The sequence below is a fragment of the Anolis carolinensis genome, chromosome 1 (genome assembly GCF_035594765.1).
Source record: "Anolis carolinensis isolate JA03-04 chromosome 1, rAnoCar3.1.pri, whole genome shotgun sequence".
Classification (NCBI taxonomy): Eukaryota; Metazoa; Chordata; class Lepidosauria; order Squamata; family Dactyloidae; genus Anolis; species Anolis carolinensis.
The window spans coordinates 140,552,654-140,572,885 of record NC_085841.1 but is presented as its reverse complement, the minus strand read 5'-3'; the positions used below and the strand labels follow the sequence as shown (position 1 = coordinate 140,572,885).

At 40.3% G+C, this 20,232-nt stretch overlaps 1 protein-coding gene across 1 annotated transcript in view; it reads left to right on the top strand.

Moving 5' to 3' along the window:
• col21a1 (collagen type XXI alpha 1 chain) overlaps positions 1–20,232 on the top strand; it is a 161,165-nt gene that overhangs the window by 35,455 nt on the left and 105,478 nt on the right. Inside the window, exons 2-6 of the mRNA XM_003226064.4 lie at positions 4,480–4,605; positions 11,583–12,134; positions 16,101–16,269; positions 16,391–16,607; positions 19,707–19,880. Of these exons, the coding sequence (XP_003226112.1) occupies positions 4,518–4,605; positions 11,583–12,134; positions 16,101–16,269; positions 16,391–16,607; positions 19,707–19,880 (1,200 nt within the window). The 5' untranslated portion in view covers positions 4,480–4,517. The remainder of the gene's footprint in view (positions 1–4,479; positions 4,606–11,582; positions 12,135–16,100; positions 16,270–16,390; positions 16,608–19,706; positions 19,881–20,232) is intronic.

Sequence of the window (20,232 nt, the reverse complement as noted above, 5' to 3'; positions counted from 1 at the left end):
CAGTGTAGACTCAAGGCCCTTCCACACAGCTATATAACCCATTTAGAATCTTATATTATCTGCTTTGAACTGGATTATCTTGACTCCACACTGCCATATAATCCACTTCAGTGTGCGTACTAAACATAAAGACAACCATACAACAGACATTCAATACCACCACTACCTCAACAATTTCTCACCAACACCACCAGACAACGCCACAGCAACGCGTGGCCGGGCACAGCTAGTGTGTTATATAGCTGGCATGTGTACAAACATTCCACTGTCATTTGGTAAGAGATTGTCTTATTGGGTATCGTCAGGTCACTTGATGAGTCCACTCACCCATTTCTTAAGCATTTATTGGTCACGCTTGCTTATGTGACTAAGGTACTTTTGCTAACCTCACACTTTTACTGAGTCTGCACAACCTACTTGCTTACAGAAATGCTAGGCAGAAATGTCCCCCTTCACTGCTGGGCAGAAGTGTACCATTTCAGTATGTTTAGAAGCATTGTCTAGAGCTCTTTTAAAATAAATTACATTTTACTGGAGTTTGTCATTCTGGCTTTATTCAGTCCCAATGCTGCTGTTTTATATTGCAGATTTATTTTAATTATGTTTTTATCTGGATTGTTATATTTTACTATATTTTATTTTATCCGTGTCTTGCTTTAATGAATGTTTTTTATTTTTGTCTTGTGGGCATTTTGTCCCATACGTAAGCCGCTGCAAGTCCCTTCAGGGAGATTATGGCGGGGCATAAGAATAAAATTATTATTATTATTATTTAAATGAAGAAATGTCTTCCTGTTTCATAGTTTATCTGTGTTAATTTGGGCATGATATTAAGTGTAGCATAAATTTATTCTTATCTGTGGTCATTTCCACACAGAACAAAATGTGGCATGAACCACTGCATTAAAAATGTTGGTTTGTGGCGCTTTTTGAATCCGCACAGGGGCTTGCATGCCAGCACTAGTCTAAAGGCTATCACTTTGAGTACCCCTGCTGTACATAATTCTGAGTGCTACGTAATTTTGAGAAATAATGTGGGAGGAATAAAAAAAGAACACCCGATTTTAAACATTTTATACATTATTTTAAAGAAGAAAATTTTCCACAATCGGTTTTCATGACTCTAGTTAGGCTGTTGTTTTCCTATAGACTTCTGCAGAGGTTATGCAGTTATAGACATGAGCAAGACTGCAGCTTGAATGGCAGGTTTTGATGCAGTGATCTTGATTTTGGAGTGAGTAGCGTACTGATGTACTTTCCTCCACTCTTTCCCCACATGCTGGTTTCCATGCTTCTTTGGTCATTTGTTTCAGCACTGTTCTATTACATTTGAAGCAAAGAACTGTGCATTGTTTCCTAAGCAGGAGGTCCAACTTGAATCTGATCTGAAACTAAAATTAAACAACAGTTTGAATGACAGTTTCCTTGTCTGGATATAATGAGAAAACTTCTTTAAAATGTGATGGAAGTCCCAGGGTGGTCACATAATAGCAATGTTGAGGTGAGACAGATGTTTACAAAGAATTCATACACCAGTTGTTTATTAAATCATGAATGTTGTTTGAGATAGAACAATCTGACCCCTCAAATATGCTCCATTCAGTATACAGAACAATTGGCATGTTTACAGCTTATATTCCCTTAAAGTTTATAATTTCCCATAAAATTGAAGCATCAAAGACATGTCAAAGTTTGCAAAGTTATTTTTCCCCCTTTCAGTTTCTTTCTGGGCTTGTAGGCAACTTTAGCTGGCAGTGTTACTCCATTTGCATGGCTGTATAGCCTCTAATGGAAAATCAATGGCATTTTTTTTCATTCTGTCCATTTGGCTGCTTTTTACAAAGAAAAGGAAATGGCTATTTATTTTTATATACCTGAGCCCTGAGGAAGTTTTGCATAACCAGACTCAAACTTGGCATCACTATTAAGTGGGTTCTCAGATGTTTCACAATAAACCATTGGCGATGCTACTAATTACCAGTCTTTATGTAAACAATTATACCTTTAGAAAAATGTCAGCAGGAATTGTTTACAGAGCTCAATTTTTCAAAATGTTTTTAATGAATGAAAGCACTTTGCATTTGTCCATTGCTTCAAGTAAAATAACGTTTTTACTCACTCAGTGCTTCTTGAGCTGTTTGATGTGGGAGACCAGTAGTGGTATTTTTTCCACAATGTTCCAAGGACCAGCAGTATAGCTCTGCCCATTGGCTGCAGTTATTCATTCTTTCCTGAAAACTCACCCAGGACTGGCTAAGAGACAGGGAGCAGCAATAGTCCAGTGGACCGCCTTATTGCACAGCACTGCTGTGTTTTATAAACTATTAGGAACAATTCAGCTCACTATCATGGGGTGTTTTATTTCATAGCGTAACATAAGCAAAATGTCTGATCCTTGTCCTGAGAGAATTACATTGTGAACTGGGGTTGGCTGAGAATGAGGGAAGGAAGGTATAAAGATGATGGGATGCATCTGTACACATGTATGGTGATTACAATGGGTTTAATTTTTCTTCATTGCTGTCTGTCTTTAATAAGGCACTCAGATTCAGAGGCCTTGGTTGACCCCAGAAGTTGAGTTGTGGTTTACTGTATATACTCATGTATAAGTCTAAACATTTCAGTAAAAAAATTAATCACCAAAACCTGGATCGACACTGTTAAGTACAGTGGTTCCTTGGTATCCGTTGGGATTGAGCTCCAGGTCCTGCAATACCAAAATACAGGGATGCTCATGTCCCCACATGTACTGGGGTGCAGCAAAATGGCATTCCTTATATAAAATGATAAAATCAATTCAATTGCTCTTTGAATGTTTAAAAAAATATTTTCAAGCCTTTGATGAATGAATCAGCCAACTGTATCATACTTCTAACTGTTACCAAAAAAGGAACCATCCTTTTGTCTGAATAGCAGGACAAAAGGCACCAACTTAATCCATTCTGGAAGAACCTAAAAGTCTGTACAGTACATTTGAGAACAGGGATTCATCTGGAGATCAGTACTGTTGAACCTAAGCCAATGCCTATGCACCAGTAGAATGCCTGTGTTGCCAACCACCTGACCTTTCTCATCATTGAATGAAAATGAGTGGGTGAGAACTGATGGCAAGAAAGGGGGCCTTCCTCTACCAGTGCTTCTATCATTTGTGTGTAAGCAGAAGGCATCTATCTCACTGCAGGAATCTTACCTAAGAGTCTCTGAAAACGTGGAGCTGGCTTTGATTAGTTCAAAAGCTAATTCAATTTCCTACTACTCTACCCTAACCGTAGGCTGTAATTTGGTTTGATTATCATGTTATAATTGGAACCAGCTCAGCAGATAGTCTGAAAACAATATACAAACTGACATTTGTGTGAGTTTGTTACTCGGGCTATGTGCAGTGGCATTTTTCTGTTTTGCTGTTCTCACATCAATGTAGGACCTTATCACATTGGGATATACTTTGTTTCGGAGACTCTTTCAATGCTATTCTGAATGGGTCTTACCACATAATGTTTGTCCCATTCCGCCAGTAATCCATTAGAATCTTTCTGCAAAGTATTGCAGAAGCAGAATAATTGCACATGAGATTCTAATCGTGTTTTTATTTAATACAGTTCTGAGGTGCTGTTTTTACATGTGATCAGTATGCATTCTGTCAGCTGAAATCTCATGAAAATGATAGTTTGAGACATCCAGGCTATGTCACTGCACAATATTAGAAAAAAAATAGTGGCACAGGAAGGGATTTGAATGGATTGGAAGGAGCCAGCCAAAACACAGTGTTTTCAAAACATTGTAATTGGATGTGATGGGGTCACCCCTGACAGATAGTCATCCAGTCTCTGCTTAAAAGCCTCCAAAGGAGGAGACTCTACAACATTCAGAGGCAGAGAGTTCCACTGCTGAACAGCTCTCATACTGATACAAATAGAGTATATCCCAATGTGATAAGGTCCTAGGATATCTTTAAAACAGCTCAGGCTAGGCTTCAGGCAATGGCATTTTTTTTTACTGTGTTCTATTTGTGAGATGATCTATGAATTGGATATACTGTATATTGCATTTATCATAAGGTTTATCACTTTAAGAAACTGCTACAGAATAGGGAAAATTGGAAACTTTCCACAATATATCCATAAATACTTGTAGGTGAATGAAATAAATGGGGTATTGTATATGATCCTTTATTATTTTGATAAACTTTGTACCTTCTAATGGCAAATTAAGTAAGCAAAAATGAAGAAAGTTTCTTATTCTATTCTATTATCTATTATTATTGCAAATTTAACTTCTAATGATAATATTCCTTTAGAAATAAGTGCAGACAGTTTAGCTTTATATGTTATAGCCATTTCTCATCCATCATTATTAAAATCAAAGGATAAGAATATTCAGGTTACTCAGTTACTGATTTTGTAGAAAACTTTAACTACTCAGATGAGTAATACTGAATTTAATACAATTGTCTTAAAACAATTTACTCTCTTTCCACAGTTTATTTCAGGATTTGAAGTGCTGGAAATACTGTATACATGGCAAAGAACGTAACATTTCTTTCAACAGTTTTAATGTTGTTGTTGCATGATTACGTATCATCTGAAGATGGTGATATAAGATCAAGTAAGTATCAGCATTCTTTTTAACCTATTGCTTATTGATGAAAAGTCCAGGCTTTCTGAAAGAAGATTCCATTTTCCCTCCTATATGATGCCACATGCATTTCAATGGTTTGATTTATAATAATAATAAAGGCCACCCTACTGGGATCTGCACACATCATCAGAAAATACATCACACAGTCCTAGACACTTGGGAAGTGTTCGACTTGTGGTTTTGCGAAACGAAATCCAGGATATCTATCTTGTTTGCTGTGCCATACAACGTCGTTGTGTTGATAATAATAATAATAATAATAATAATAATAATAATTTCATTTCAATAGTTTGAAATAGCTGAATTTATAATAATAATAATAATAATAATAATAATAATATTGTTTAAAATACAATATGATTGCATATCTGTGGGTCCTCTCTAGGTCTTCCAGTTGATTTCATGGTATGTTTCTACTGAAACCATAGTTACACCCTGAAGGACCTATCAAATTCCTAGAGAGTGTTCTTCCCTAGGAATTTCCTAGGTATGGTAGGATGATCCTAAGACAACTTTTGATGAAAGTTGTTCCTTTCAGTTGGGTTCACTATTATCCATACTTTCCTGTTTCCATGGTAAGTTCAGAAATTATCTCCTGCAGATACAGCAGTGATACTGTGTGTTAAAAAAGATAATATATTTTGCCATAAAATACATCTGTACACATAATAAAAGTGAAAATCTGTATGTGTGTATATGGCACGGGTGTCTGCTCACACAGATAGCCTCCGGCCTCCACAAACGGGCTATAGTTCCCAGTGCTTTTGGAGCCATCAAGTCACTTCTTCCCAAGATATTGCAGGTTACAGCGAGCACATCCCAGTGTTCCTTTCTTGCTCCATTTGCTTGATCCTACCCACTGCCTCTCACTTAACTCTTTCCAACCCTTTCCTATGGCATACAGCAAACAGAGGAATTGATCAGCAACTGAACATACTAGAGAGAGAGATTTGGGGAGAATTCACCATGATTTATAGGAGTTGTAGGGACTGGGATGTATAGTTCACCTGCAATCGAAGAGCACTCTGAACCTCACCAATGATGGACCTGGAACTAATTTGGCACACATACCAACATGGCCACATTTGCATACTGGCGGGGTTTGGTGGTGATTGACCTTGATACCCAGATATTATAGTTCACTTGTACAATATTCAGAGAATACTGAACCTATCTTATAATGGATCTGGGCAAAACTTGGCACACAAATTCAACATGGTCAACTGAGGATACAGGTGGACTTTGGAGGTGATTAACCTTTAACTTTGGGAGTTACAGTTCAACTGTATTCCATGGGCCCTCTGAACCCCACCACTGACAAATCTGGACTACATTTGACACAGAGACCAAACACGGCCAACTGTGCATACTGGTGGGGTTTGAGGGTGATTGACATTGGCATCAGGGAGTTATAGTTCACCTGTATTCAGAGAACACTGAACTCAGCAAGTGATGGATCTGGACCGAACTTGGCACACAGACTCAACATGGCGAACTGTGAATATTGGGGGAGTTTTGAGGGGATTGACCTAAGATTTTTGGGAATTGTAGCTCACCCACATCCTTATGCATTTTCTAATAGGAGCATTCATAAAAAACAGTAACAGGAAAGACTGACTTTCCCCCCCTAAGACATAGCATAACATATGACCAAACTGATATGATCTAACATCCAAAAACAAAAAAATGCCCTTTACAAATAACCCGGGCACTGCTGGGTACCCAAGCTAGTACCTTATAAATACTCTTAGTGCTCTAGATTTAGAATATTATATTTAAACTGCATAGTATGACAGTTTAACAATCACAACTTTAGACATTTCGGGAAGTGAGTAGGAATCCAATGTTCTTCCTCCATTTTGCAGGAAGGGGATCATTACTTTTTCTAAAACTGGGAAAATATTTTTCTTCCATACCTTCTCTGGGATTGCTTTCTTTAAAGCTTCAAGCTCTCCTTGCATGTCCAATATGGTTTTCTCTTGGCTTATTCTTAACACTTTAACTTAGTTTTGTCATCATATAAAGAACTTCATCACATTGATGAGGTCCCTTGTTTCAATTCGCCAGCCTCTGTGGTGAATTGGTAGGGCAGCGGGGCAATCCTGGCATTCTGCACCCTGCTTGGCCAGCAGCGATGCCTCCCCATCACATGAGGGAAAGCTTTGCCATGCAGTTTGTCCCTGCGCTAGTCCAGGAGTTCCAAATAGAACATGGGGAGGCAGCACAGCATCCTAGGATGCCTCCACCCCAGTTGAGCAAAGTAGTCTCGCCAGAAGTGAGACTACATCATGTGATGGGTAGCGTGGACCTCCATTGCTCAACTGGGGCCCCATCATCCTAGAATGCTGTTCCGCCAACACAAGAACCTCCCTGTGTCATGTGATGAGGTTTTCAGTGTCCAAAGGGGGGGGGGGGAAGTCCCCCAGTGGTCTCTTGAATAAGAAGTGTAACATATTTCCCCCTCTTCTTTCTTGTATGTCTGATTTCATGCAGCCTCTCTGGTTTGTCAACCCACCTTTCTGGTTGTATTTGACCCAGGAGATTGGTTTAAGTGCTTTCTAACTCCATTTTGCAATTCATCATACTTGATGGGGAATCTGAAGAGGTGTTTTTCCCCCTACAATTCTTAAACTTCATGTTTTAAGCTACGATCAATCACAACTTTGCGCGCCTCAAAGTAAGCTATATTTAATGATGCCCTGTAGAAGCAATGTGGCAAAGGCCGAAGTTCCTTAACAACATCTCTGTTTTATACATTATAGCTGTTTAAAGCCAGCAATAAAATTGTGGAATTCAGGTTCACTAGGAAGTGAAAAAAGACCAAAACAATATGAATACCTGCCTTATTTCCACAGCAGAATTAATATCAATCTCGACAGACACTATTTTGATGGGGGAACATTGTGTGAGAGCAGATTAACCTCTCCTTAGCCCAAGCATTATCTACAAAATTTCTGAAAAACCACTCATGTCTTGTGTATTTTGTCCCCATGTTTCATTTTCATACAGTGGAACTTGTTCGCTTCTTCATAATATGCTTTAGACTCCAGCCGCCACATATAAATAAGCTTGCTTGCTTAATTTATTTAGCTAGGTTTAGCGAGAAGCTAAAATCTGCCTTTTCCTTGAAAGTGGACAGGCCTCTGCAGTGTATATGGGCTGCCACATCTGGTCTTCTTCTGACACTCCTGTTTTTGTGGGTTACCTCCAGGTACAAGTAGAGAATGCAAAGTCTCAAGTTGTGATAGGCTAAATTCTAGGCAAGATGAAAAAGCTTGGTGTATGTAGAGTAGTTTAGTTTGTAGATAAGTTGTTTGCAAATATTTTGCAAGACTTAAATCAATTTGTTGGTGCAACTTGCAAAGAGACTAAGGGTAGGGGGTGTGTATGCATTTAGCTGGTGAACTTTACCTTCGCTCTAAGTCATTATGTCATTGAGGGAGTGCCCTCTACTTTGCATCCACCTTATGGTTAAAAATTAAATTAAACACCCCCTATCCTATCTTCTTAAGAAAAATAGAAGTAATGATTGATAATTAATAGTTAATGCTTAATGATCTTACCAGGTCTCAAGTTTTGGCCCAGAAACTTCAAAACATGGAATTCTCTTGATTTAGCAACCCTAAGTGGGTAGAAGTTCCACGGTTTTGAGATATGCTCCTAAATTGTTTAAAATTTCTTATTTGGTCCCAAAACTTGGTAGCTTTTATGTAAATGTACTTTATTTTATTTTTTTTTGAAAAAATGATCATTTCAGGCCCCAAACAGTCCTTGTAGCTTTTATGTAAATGTACTTTTTTGAAAAATGAACATTTCGGGCCCCAAACAGTCCTGTTGGGATGGCTTCTAAATGACCTTCCTCCCACATTTTCTTGAGATGAGGAAATTGTCCATTTTTATACCAATTCTCTCTGGGGTGGATATGAATAGAGAGACCCGTAGTTCACACTAAGGATCTAGTCTTTGAGTATCATATCTAGAAACATATGAATTTCAAACATTGATACATAATAATAATAATGATAATAATAATCTTTAAGTTTAGGCCGCCCTATCTCCCTGATGGGACTCAGGGCAACCTCCAAACAAGAAGGCAAACATTCAGTGCCTCGGTGATAAACAATCACATAAATCAAAAACGGTGCAAAATAACTTAATTATAAACTCATAGATTACTAAACAAGAAAATGAAATAAATAAATAAATAAATAAATTGTTTTTCTTGGTGATTCAAAAATAGTTTTTAGGTGTTTTCACTTGCCTCTATCCTGCAAAACTGCATATTGGTTGAAGATTTGCAGTTCTTGACATAAGACAAATAAATGGTTGGCACATACCTATATATTGGAATACATCTTTCTGCAGATTCCCATGCATGTCAGGAACTCCAGGGCACAAGCAATTTTTTTTAGCTTATTTGATGTAAGTAATGTATGATACATTATGGAGACATAGGGAACTTACAGTGAATAGAGACACATAAATGAATAGAGACTATTTGATGATATATTAATTTGGTATATTTGGTTACATGGTTAGGTACTATGTGGTTAGAAACAACTAAATGTGGTTAGATGTGACCACTTCCTGAAAGTATTTCAAAGCTTGCGGTTTCACTTTGTTGAATTGTCATAACCACAAACCACCAAGATTTTCAAATGGTTTAAACCATGCCCTCTGTATTATGGAAAAAATATATATATTGCTACATCTAATAAATAATGTTGGGTAATTTATAAAGGCATGCAGCAAAATGCATATTAACAAACAAAGCAGATTTAGCATAAAACATTATTTGGATGGAAGTGACTCTAGGGATTGATAGAGATCTTTTAAAACAAAGCAGCAGGTAATATAGAACAGAGATGAGCAGTTAAGTGATTCTATGAATCATGGAGCACAAAGATAAATAATATTTTCACCAGGTTTGAGAAGGCACAATGAGATCAAGCTATTCTTATCAGGCAGAGAAAGATTTTCACTTATGAGGCACTTTAACAAATCTGGCCAATCCTTCGTTCCCACTTAACCTACTGATTATATTCATGTATACATCTACAAATTTTAGTCAAAAATTGACCCAAAAAACCCTGGTTCGATTCATTTGTGGGTCAATGTAAGTACCGTACACTAGAGATGTGCATGATATTTGTCCCATTTGTTTCATCTGTGTTTCCATTTCGTACTGTCCATTTGGATGGCACGAAATGGAAAACCCCCCAACAAAACAAAAATCTGGCTCGAAATGAAAGGCAAGCGGGAACTAGTATAGGCTCCAAGCCTGCCTTTTGAATTGATCAGCTGTATGCCCTGCAAGGCCCAGGTGTGTAGGCCCAAAGCCTGCACTCGCAGGCCCAGGAGCTTTGGGCCTATGGGGGCAGGCTTTGGGCCTACGCGCCCAGGCATCACAGGGCCGGGTGTGAAGGCCCAAAGCCCACACCTGTATGGCCAAAGCTTCTTGGCCTACTGGTGCAGGCTTTGGGCCTAGGTACCCGGGCCTTGCAGGGCCTACAGCCGATTGCCATGTAAGGAGCGATCCTTACTCGGCAATCAACAGTAGGCCCTGTGAGGCCCGGCTAGGCATGACCCAAAGCCTGCAGCCATGGACCCAGGCGCCTGGGCCTATGGATGAGGATTTGGGCCTGTGCACACAGGCCTGCCCGGGGGGCGGGGGGCTGGGGGTGGCTGAGTCGTCCTGCGCCTCCCTCCTTTTTGCCTGGCTCCTTGCTAGGCGTTTGAGCGGTGCTGGCTGGTCTGGTGACCTTGACCAGTACCTCCCCCTCCCCACCCGAAAAACAAAACAAAAACAAAACAAATGTCTGACCTCCCAATTTTGGGAGGTCAGATGAAACTGGATCAGGGCCTCGACGAAAGCCGGGAAAGAAAACGGAACAAGCTAAGTCCCGAATGCACATCTCTGTTGTATACTAACTCCTAGCGAAAGTGGAACCATATCTGGGTAGAGTTGTGAAAGGTGAGAACTTACTCTGACCCAGGGGAGACTGTCACTTCTAATCTCTCCACTGTGGTGCCACTTTTGTACTTTATAAATGCCTGGGTGTGAAATGTCATCAGCCAAGGGTGGTAGGACCCGAGACAATGCTAGCAGAATGACCCTCTACTTATCCATGGGTCATATCAAAATTCATCATTTTGGCTCCAACACTTACCGTCACTCCACATCTCATGAACTAATGTAATTACTGTATATACTCATGTATAAGTCAACCTCATGTATAAGTTGAGGGCAGGTATTGGGGCCAAAATGATGAATTTTGATATGACCCAGGGTAAGTGGAGGGTCATATATTGCTTCATATGTAAACAGGCTGTTTTAGGAATTAGAAAATTTTAGCTTTCAAAGGAACAAGAACAAAAATTGTATCCCTTTGTTAAGCACCATTGTAGGAACTACAGGCAGTCCCTGGGTTACAAATATCTGACTTACATACGACTCATAGATACAAATGGGGGTGAGACAACAGGAAATGAGAGAAATGTACCCCTTGGAAGGGAAATTCACTCTTATAAGTGTTATCACGGGGAAAAGGGGGCTCCATTAAAGTTTTACCACCAATAGTTTTTTCCACAACAAGCCATTTGTTTTTCAAAATCCAATGATCACAGGGACAGAAACTGAGGTGAAATCTTTTGAAAAGGGACACAGACAGCAGAACAAATGCCATAGGGGTGTTAATCCATCCCTAGCCTATCCAAAGCATGCGTGTGTGTGTGTGTGTGTGACTAGACCTACACTTTAAAAATGTACATGTTCTAATTTAAATACATGTTCATCTTAAGAACAGATCTACAGAACTTTATCTTGTTCTTAACTTGGGGACTGCCTGTATTAAATGCTAATGCTATGAAGAGACTGTCTATTGCAGACATTTTAACTTGGTTTAAACAATGATAACTTGTAAAATCCTCTTTCTTTTTTAAAGGTTGCCGAACTGCCCCAACAGATTTAGTTTTCATCTTGGATGGCTCCTGGAGCGTTGGCCCTGAAAACTTTGAAATTGTCAAGAGATGGCTTGTAAATATTACAAGTAACTTTAATATAGGACCAAAATTTATTCAGGTTGGAGTAGTTCAGTACAGCGATTACCCTGTACTTGAAATTCCACTTGGGTTTCACGATTCCAATGAAAACCTAGTCAGAGGAATGGAATACATACAATACTTGGGTGGAAATACGCAAACAGGGAAAGCAATTCAGTTTGCACTTGACCACCTATTTGCCAAATCTTCAAGATTTCTTACAAAAATTGCTGTTGTTCTTACTGATGGTAAGTCACAAGATGATGTCAAAGAAGTGGCAGCTGAAGCAAGAAAAAACAGGATCACTCTATTTGCCATTGGAGTTGGTTCTGAAACTGAAGAGGATGAATTGAGAGCAATTGCCAACAAGCCTTCATCAACGTATGTGTTCTATGTTGAAGATTATATTGCAATATCCAGGATAAGAGAAGTAATAAAGCAGAAACTCTGTGAAGGTAAAAATTAATGCCTCTTTCTACGTCTATTATTGTTGTTGTTTTGTTTAAGATGTATGCAGCCCTGTTGGGTATTCACTTATTTCAGCCACATATGTTTTGTTGATGTATATAGGAAGCTTCCAAGATCAGACGAGATTGGGAGTGTTCAGGGTGGTATGGCCATAGGCAGAGGGAAGGAGGGGGTGATAGGCGAAGTGAAAATGGAGCCCCCAAGGGGGAGGCACAGCATTGGAACAGGGCTGGGGCCCCCTCCTTGGCCTCCTCGATGACCATGTCCCCGGTGTGGATGATGCTCCTGCAGGAGGAGGAGCTGCTGGAGTTGAATGACCAGCTGGCTGTGTACAAACTCAGGCATTTGGTCTACTTTGCTTAGTAATATTATTGAATGACAACAGTCAACTGGCAACAAGAGCTTGTCTCCCTGTGTCAATAAATCCTAGGCTTAGTATGAATGAACTGCTGGCAGTCTTCATGATATATATCAACTTTTTGGTAGTTTTTTGGGCTTAACTTTGCCTCGCTTTAGGGTTTGCTTGAAACTCCAGAGTATTGCAGGTATTTGAACAATTGGACAGCTGGATCAGGTTTGATCCAGACCAATCAATTGTCCAAATGGACACCACTGCTATCACCCTTTTCCTGCAGGGAAAGGAAATGGTTTATTTTCATGTTGTTGCCTTTGTTTTCTGCCGGCCATGGAGCACCTGGCCATTGCCTGTTGTATGTGATGTCAGAATGGGGTGCCCACATGACCATCAAAGATGGAAGATTGGCTAGGCATGGAGCTCTGTATCTGGGTAGGAGTAGTGGCAGCAGCATGAAGGATTAGGAGCCCTATGAGGAGCGGCTTAAAGAATTGGGCATGTTTAGCGTGCAGAAGAGAAGGTTGAGGGGAGACATGATAGCCATACATAAATATGTGAGGGGAAGTCATAGGGAGGAGAGAGAAAGCTTGTTTTCTGCTGCCCTGCAGACTAGGATGCGGAACAACGGCTTCAAACTACAGGAAAGGAGATTCCACCTGAACGTCAGGAAGAACTTCCTCACTGTGAGAGCTGTTCGGCAGTGAAACTCTCTCCCCCGTACTGTGGTGGAGGCTCCTTCTGTGGAGGCTTTTAAGCAGAGGCTGGATGGCCATCTGTTGGGGGTGCTTTGAATGTGATTTCCTGCTTCTTGGCAGGGGGTTGGACTGGATGGCCCATGAGGTTTCTTCCAACTCTACTATTCTATGATTCTATGATTCTAGCAAAAAAAACAAAAAAAAACCAAAAAACAGTCTTGGCCCTTCTGGACAACAGCTCCAAATTCAGCAGATGTGCACTGGACTAGCCTGTCTGGTGTGATGGGACTGACTTCAAAGAGTCCCCAGGTTGTCCTAGTTTTCTTTGCAAATAATGGAAGATATATACTTCCATGCTTGCTGCTCCATTGTATATTGATGTTGATCTTTAGTTCATATGTGAGTTGACATCTGAAATACAAGAAATTATCTACTTTACACAAGCTGAGTTTAACAAAGAAGCATTGTATTCAATAAAAGGGAACACAGGTTTGGTATTATGAAACAAGAACTATTTGCATAAAAAGTGAGGAAATATAACTCACTGCCAAGGCAGACTTTTTAATCACCACATCTGGCAATTCCCAAGTCTAGACTAACTGTTAAGTATATGGAACTTTATCTGGCTGACCCTCCCATGGTCTCTGTAACAGCTTTATCAACCCACAAGAATATGTGATGGGGGAGGCCTGAGAGGGACTCCCCTATTGAAGGATTGTAAAAACCATCAGTATAGTTCAGAAATGAGAAAATGAAAAAAAAATGAACTGAAATACAATTGCCAAAAAGTTCTTATTAATATATTTTATGTTCTGTGATGGAGAATACTCTATGGTTCTGTGAGGACAACAGTATGTTCACTTGCTTCTGTTGCCATTGTTTTTATGTAGACAAGCTTCCTATATGTTTGCACAAAGGATCAGTAATTTCAGTGGGCGAGAGGATTTATTTTCTTCTAGGACCCATTGTGGGTCTCACTCCACTGCTGCTGTGTGTCACTCAAACTTGGTGATAGAGGTGTAAAGCATTTACTTCGCTTTGGCTTTTTACATTCAAAAAATTAAACATTGTATTCAGGGCCATATATGTTCTACATGAGAACCCAACTTCTTTTGAAGGCTTGCAGGAATGTAATTCTCCTTTGACAAAAGGCAATTCTCGCATACCATGTTTTAAGTGTAAACTATTGATGGTGCCGATGGGAGTTTGTTTGGACACATGAAGATTCAGGTGGCTCCTTGAATGGCATCTTGGTGTACTTCTCTTTTTCATTTGCTTATCGTTTTTGGGACAAATTTCAGTTCTCTATCTCCTAAGAGGTCTGAATCATAGGGATTTGTTATATTATTCTGTCTCAAAAGAAATATTGGCATTTGTATTATAAAACTTTCTAACATTTTAGGTTCAGTGCCTAGTATTATTTTGTGTGCGTTTAAGCATTAGTGTTCAGCCAACTTAGAATTTTTTCACAAGTATGTCATACTTGCTTAGAATGAAAGTGCTTTTAAGTCCATGGCAGTGTCAGTAAATGCAAAGTTGCCAAAACACAATTAATTTAATTCCTCTGTTGTTTTCCTCATTCCTAAATTTTACTAGGTTCAAGATTATGGGGCGTTTTTAGAGTATTATTTTATATAACGGAAAGCATACAAATGCAGATATTTAGACATAGGCTGTTAAATGGCCCATTTTTTCTTGGTTTAAAAATAGTTCTAGAAAATATTGCATAAATATTGGTCAGGATCAGACAGAATGCTAAACCATGGCTTAATGCAAAGGTGGACAACTAACTATGACACCCCTGTAATCCCCTACTGTTGGTTGTAATTGCAATCCAACAAACTTTGGAGAACCATGATTCTCTGGTCTGGTGTGGGAATGCACCATTGCAAATATTAGGCTGTTTTCCTTTCTTTTCTCCTTTTCTTGTACAAGAAGCAGATATAGAAAGTTTCATTTTCCAATTTTCAATAAGCTACAATTCCCAATTACATTCCAAGTATTTATTATTTGCTATGCGAATACACCATAATTAAAATAAACCACAGTTTCTTGAGATCAGCCATATCAGAAAACTATAGCTTACTCAAAACTGAAAGCAGAAGCTTTGAGTCTCCTTGAACAAGATGAGGAGAATGTGAAGTGCATGAGCCCAAATCTCAAAGCAGCTTGTTCTTTTCATACTAAGGCATGATCTGGCATTATATGTTAACTATACTAGTAAGTTGTCAAACCCCTTCACAGCTATGCAGTATATCTTTCAGACCAGGAAGAGGTCACCTTGTTGCATGAATTTTATAACCTGTACCAACACTGTAACATAGAGCACTTCTGCACATGAATGGCACTGGAGGTGCTACTACTTTCCTCAATCCCACAGTGGCAGCAGGGGAGAATGGAGCCCCTGGTGGTGTAATGGGATAAATCCTTGTGCCGGCAGACCTCTGACTTGAAGTTAGGGTTGCTGACCTGAAGGTTGTCAGTTCGAATCCAACCCGGGAAGAGCATGGATGAGCTCCCTCTATCAGCTCAAGCTCCATGTGGTGACATTAGAGAAGCCTCCCACAAGGACGGTAAAACATCAAACATCCGGGCGTCCCCTGGGCAGTGTCCTTGCAGACAGCCAATTCGCTTGCACCAGAAGCGACTTGCTATTTTTCAAGTTGCTCCTGACACACACACAAAAGCAGGAGAGAGTCCAGACCATCTAGTTGGGATTAAAGGTCACTCTTTCCATGGCTGTTCCCTGTCACCAAGGCAGACATCAGCAAAGGCATCTTTGTGAACAAGGAGAAGGAAAGGGATGATTAACCTGAGAGTGTAATGTTGTCCGTATGTTTCCAAATTGTATATTATGCTGCATCAGTTAATTATGTTTTTAACATTTCTTTGGTGCTCTACAGAGTCAGTTTGCCCCACCAGAATTCCTGTGGCATCTCGGGATGAAAAAGGATTTGATATCCTCCTAGGGTTAGGTGTGAAGAAAAAGGTGAAAAAGAGAATTCAGATCCCATTTACTAATGCAAAAGCTTATGAAGTAACTTCACGCATTGATCTATCAGAATTGACAAGGTACTTCCTTTTAAAGATCTCTTTTGCTTAGTAATACTACTTGCCTTCCTTATTATGTATTGAGTCATTGTTCTGGAATTCTTGGAGAACTTTCTAATTTATTCAATTGCTTGCTTTCCAGGAATGTCTTCCCAGAAGGACTCCCTCCATCATATGTGTTTGTATCTACTCAGAGGTTTAAAGTCAGAAAAACATGGGATTTGTGGAGGATTCTGAGCCTGGATGGAAGGCCACAGATAGCTGTTACTATACATGGAGAAGATAAAACATTATCATTTACTACAACAAGCTTAGTAAATGATACTCAGGTTGTTACCTTTACTGCACCCCGTGTAAAGGTAATGAAAATCTATTTATTTTGTTGTGTGTCTTCAAATCAGCTTCAACTTGCAACATCAGTATCATAGGGATAGCAGGATTTCCTCAGAGAAGGTTTGTCATTGCCTTCTGAGATTGATGAGAGTGACTTTCTTCAGTTTGCTTTGTATGTCGGAATTCTTAATATAAGACTGCATGAAAACTACAAATGTAAATTGAAAGCATAAATATTCTTTTTTTAAAACCCGAGAGAACACTTTTTGAGAGATTCATAGTCTTCAGTGATATTTGATCAACATCTAGTGGACGTTGACCACAGAATCACATTAAAAACTTAGAAAAAACCTTAAGGGAAAAAAAGGTTGCATATTAGGGTATTAGCAGAGGAGTCAGCAATTGCGAATAATCAAATCAGTGAATGCTTAAGTGACAAATCTGGTGACACAAGTGTACACTCTTTGTTATAAGGATCTGATGGGATTTGACTTCTATTCTTGAGTAGGGATATAAAACCATGAAAACATCATGTCGTACTTTGAGCATTAGCCTTAAAAGGTGATATACCAAGACCAAAACAAGTTTACAATGGTTTCATAAAAGATGCAAATTTTGGGCTAAATTCTAACAAGAGTAGAGCCATTGTATCAATGTGATTTATTTAAGTATAGGCTTATCATTCAACAATTCATTCAATTAATATACTGTAATAGAGACTAAAAATAGATTTAGGCCAGAAACTGCCGAGATAAAACTTGGACTGTTTATAGTTATTCTGTAATCAATAACTGTAAAAAAAAACCCTCTTTTCCTCAGTGTTTTGGATTTTTCTCAGGTATGAGCTTGGCATAATAACTGAATATTTTATTTTTTTTCTTTGTGTACTCTACGAATGCACACTAGTGGAGATAACTGCTCCTGCGCAGGCTCCAACAGAAACTCTTCCAAGCTAAAAGTTTGAATTTTGGCGGTAACCCCGCCCCTCTCCCCACAGGGCATATAAGGAAGCCCTGGTCGCTCGCTCCAGTTCTTTTTTCCGCCGCAAGGCTTGCTTTGGACTCTTCGTTTTCTTATGCCTACCACGCGCTTCAAGCACTGCACTGAGTGTGCGGCCAAGATTCCAGATTCCGATAGCCACGTCAAATGCCTCCTCTATCTTGGCGAGGGCCACGTTGTCGGTTCCTGCCGCCACTGTTTAGCCTTCATGGCACAAGCCAGGAAGAACAGGGCGGCCAGGCTTAAGGCGCTTCTTTACCAGAAAACGCTTGCGTCTGAACCTTCTACTTCTGCCTCGGCTTCGAAGTCGACTTCAGCTCCTCAAAAGATGCCCTCCGTCTCCTCGAGGGCTTCCAAGACTTCGAAGGCCTCTAAGCCCTCGAAACAGGCCTGTACAGTGACTACTGCTACGGTATTAACCAGCCCTCTCTGTTTGCCAACCACCTTGTCAAGACTTTCTTGAAAGGCTACAATAACCTTTGCCCGCCGGTACAACCCCCAACACTGGGTTGGAGCCTTGAGCTTGTACTTTCCCAGCTCACGGCCTCCCCCTTCGAACTGTCGGCTTCAGCGGACCTTCATCTTCTGTCCTGGAAGGTTGCCTTCCTTATTGCAATTACTTCGGCCCGTAGACCATCTGAACTGGCTGCCCTCATGGTGGACGAACCTTACCTTCGTTTCCACCACGACCGTGCTGTCTTGAGGCCAGACATCACCTTCCTCCGCCTTACATCTCAACCAGGACATTGTCCTCCCGGACTTTTTTCAAAACCCCTCCTCTCCACTTGCGAAAAGACTTCATCTTGACATAAAAAGAGCTGTCCTTTTCTACAAAGACAGGACTAGGGGCACACAAAAGACTCCCAGACATTTTGATTCCTACGCCCCGGATAAGTTGGGAAATCCAGTTTCCTCTGAAAGACTCTCCCACTGGATAGCGCAAGCCATAGAACTTGCTTACCAGCTGGCCAATCGCTCTCCTCCTACCTCGATTTGTCCAAGCTCCACACGAGGCCTGTCAGCCTCCACGGTTTTCTTCAGGGGTAGTCCTCTTGACTCTATCTGTAAAGCGGCTATCTGGTCAACTCCCTTGACCTTTGTTTCTCATTACAGAATGGATACTAGAACCCACAAAGACTCTGCCTTTGCAAGATCAGTCCTCTCCTCCTGCCTGGCATGAGTGCCTTATTCCCCCTCCCTTTACCCCTCCCTTCCCGCCATGTGGAAAAAGGGGTCAAGAGACTTTATCATATTGTTGAACTTTGTTTTTATTGAATATGGTACCTACTCCTGCTGCAATCCTCTGTTTATATTGCACTGCAGTCCCTTTTATGACACTGCTTGCTACCTGAGTACCCACCTTCGTTCCCCTATGTTTAGGGACAAGTTTTATGCGCTTCTCCCCACTGGGGATCTTTTTACACGTATGTACTACCCCCCCCCATTCATACTGAATGGCCATGGTACCGAGGGGTCTTACGAGACTATACATCTCTGTTGCACTAGGTCGGTGCCTTGACCCATGTTTCTCTCTCTCATGCACTGACTGTTGTTGTTTATGTGCTTAATAAATAGTGGGTTTGGACACTCAACTCACTTGTCAGGTTTGCTCTGTCCCACCATCCTGCATCTTAACTTGCTAGTCTCCACTAGTGTGCATTCACAGAGCACGAAGAAAAAGGACAGGTTGCTTACCTGTAACCATGTTTGTTCGAGTGGTATTCTGTGAATTCACACAAACCCATCCTTCCTTCCCCTCTAGCAAACCTCTCCCTTTCTCATTGCCTTTGCGGCACAGGAACTGGGGAACGATCACCCAAGGCTGCCTTATATGCCCTGCGGGGAGAGGGGTGGGGTTACGGCCAAAATTCAAACTTTTAGCTTGGAAGAGTTTCCGTTGGAGCCTGCGCAGGCGCACTTATCTCCACTAGTGTGAATTCACAGAGTACCACTTGAAGAAACATGGTTACAGGTAAGCAACCTGTCCATTAGTTGTTATAATGTAGTGTTAATTTAGATTGATGGCTGTAAGTATATACATTTGAAATCAGTTACCTTAATTTATTTCAGTTTATCAATATGAATATTGTGTGTGCATTTACAGTGCGTTTGCATTTATCTTCCAGATATTGTTTGATGAAGGCTGGCATCAAATCCGTCTCTTAGTAACAGAAGCAGATGTAACGTTGTACATAGATGACCAAGAAATAGAAGTGAAGCCATTGCATCCTGTTTTAGGGATCTATATTAGTGGTGTGACTCAAATAGGAAAATATTTGGGGAAGGAGGAGAATGTACAGGTATGCTAATGTTCAAAACACTTTCCTTGTAAAATACAGATACACTTATCCAATATGAAACTTATGCCTGATCCGGAGCATGATTTCCTTGGAAAAAGTCCAACTAACTTTAGGTAAATTAATTCCCAATGGATTTATCTAAAGTTAGTGGGCCTTTTCCCAAGGAAATCATCCTCTCACCTCTGCAGGAGTGTAACATATACCATGTATCTGTGGACAAATCTACCTAGGGACCAAAAATGAATCAAGGACCATGAAAGGCACTGCAGACTAACTCAAACAGAGAAGTCAGACATAGCAGAGCACCTGATGAATCAACCTGGATAAAGCATATTGTTTGAGAACACAGAAG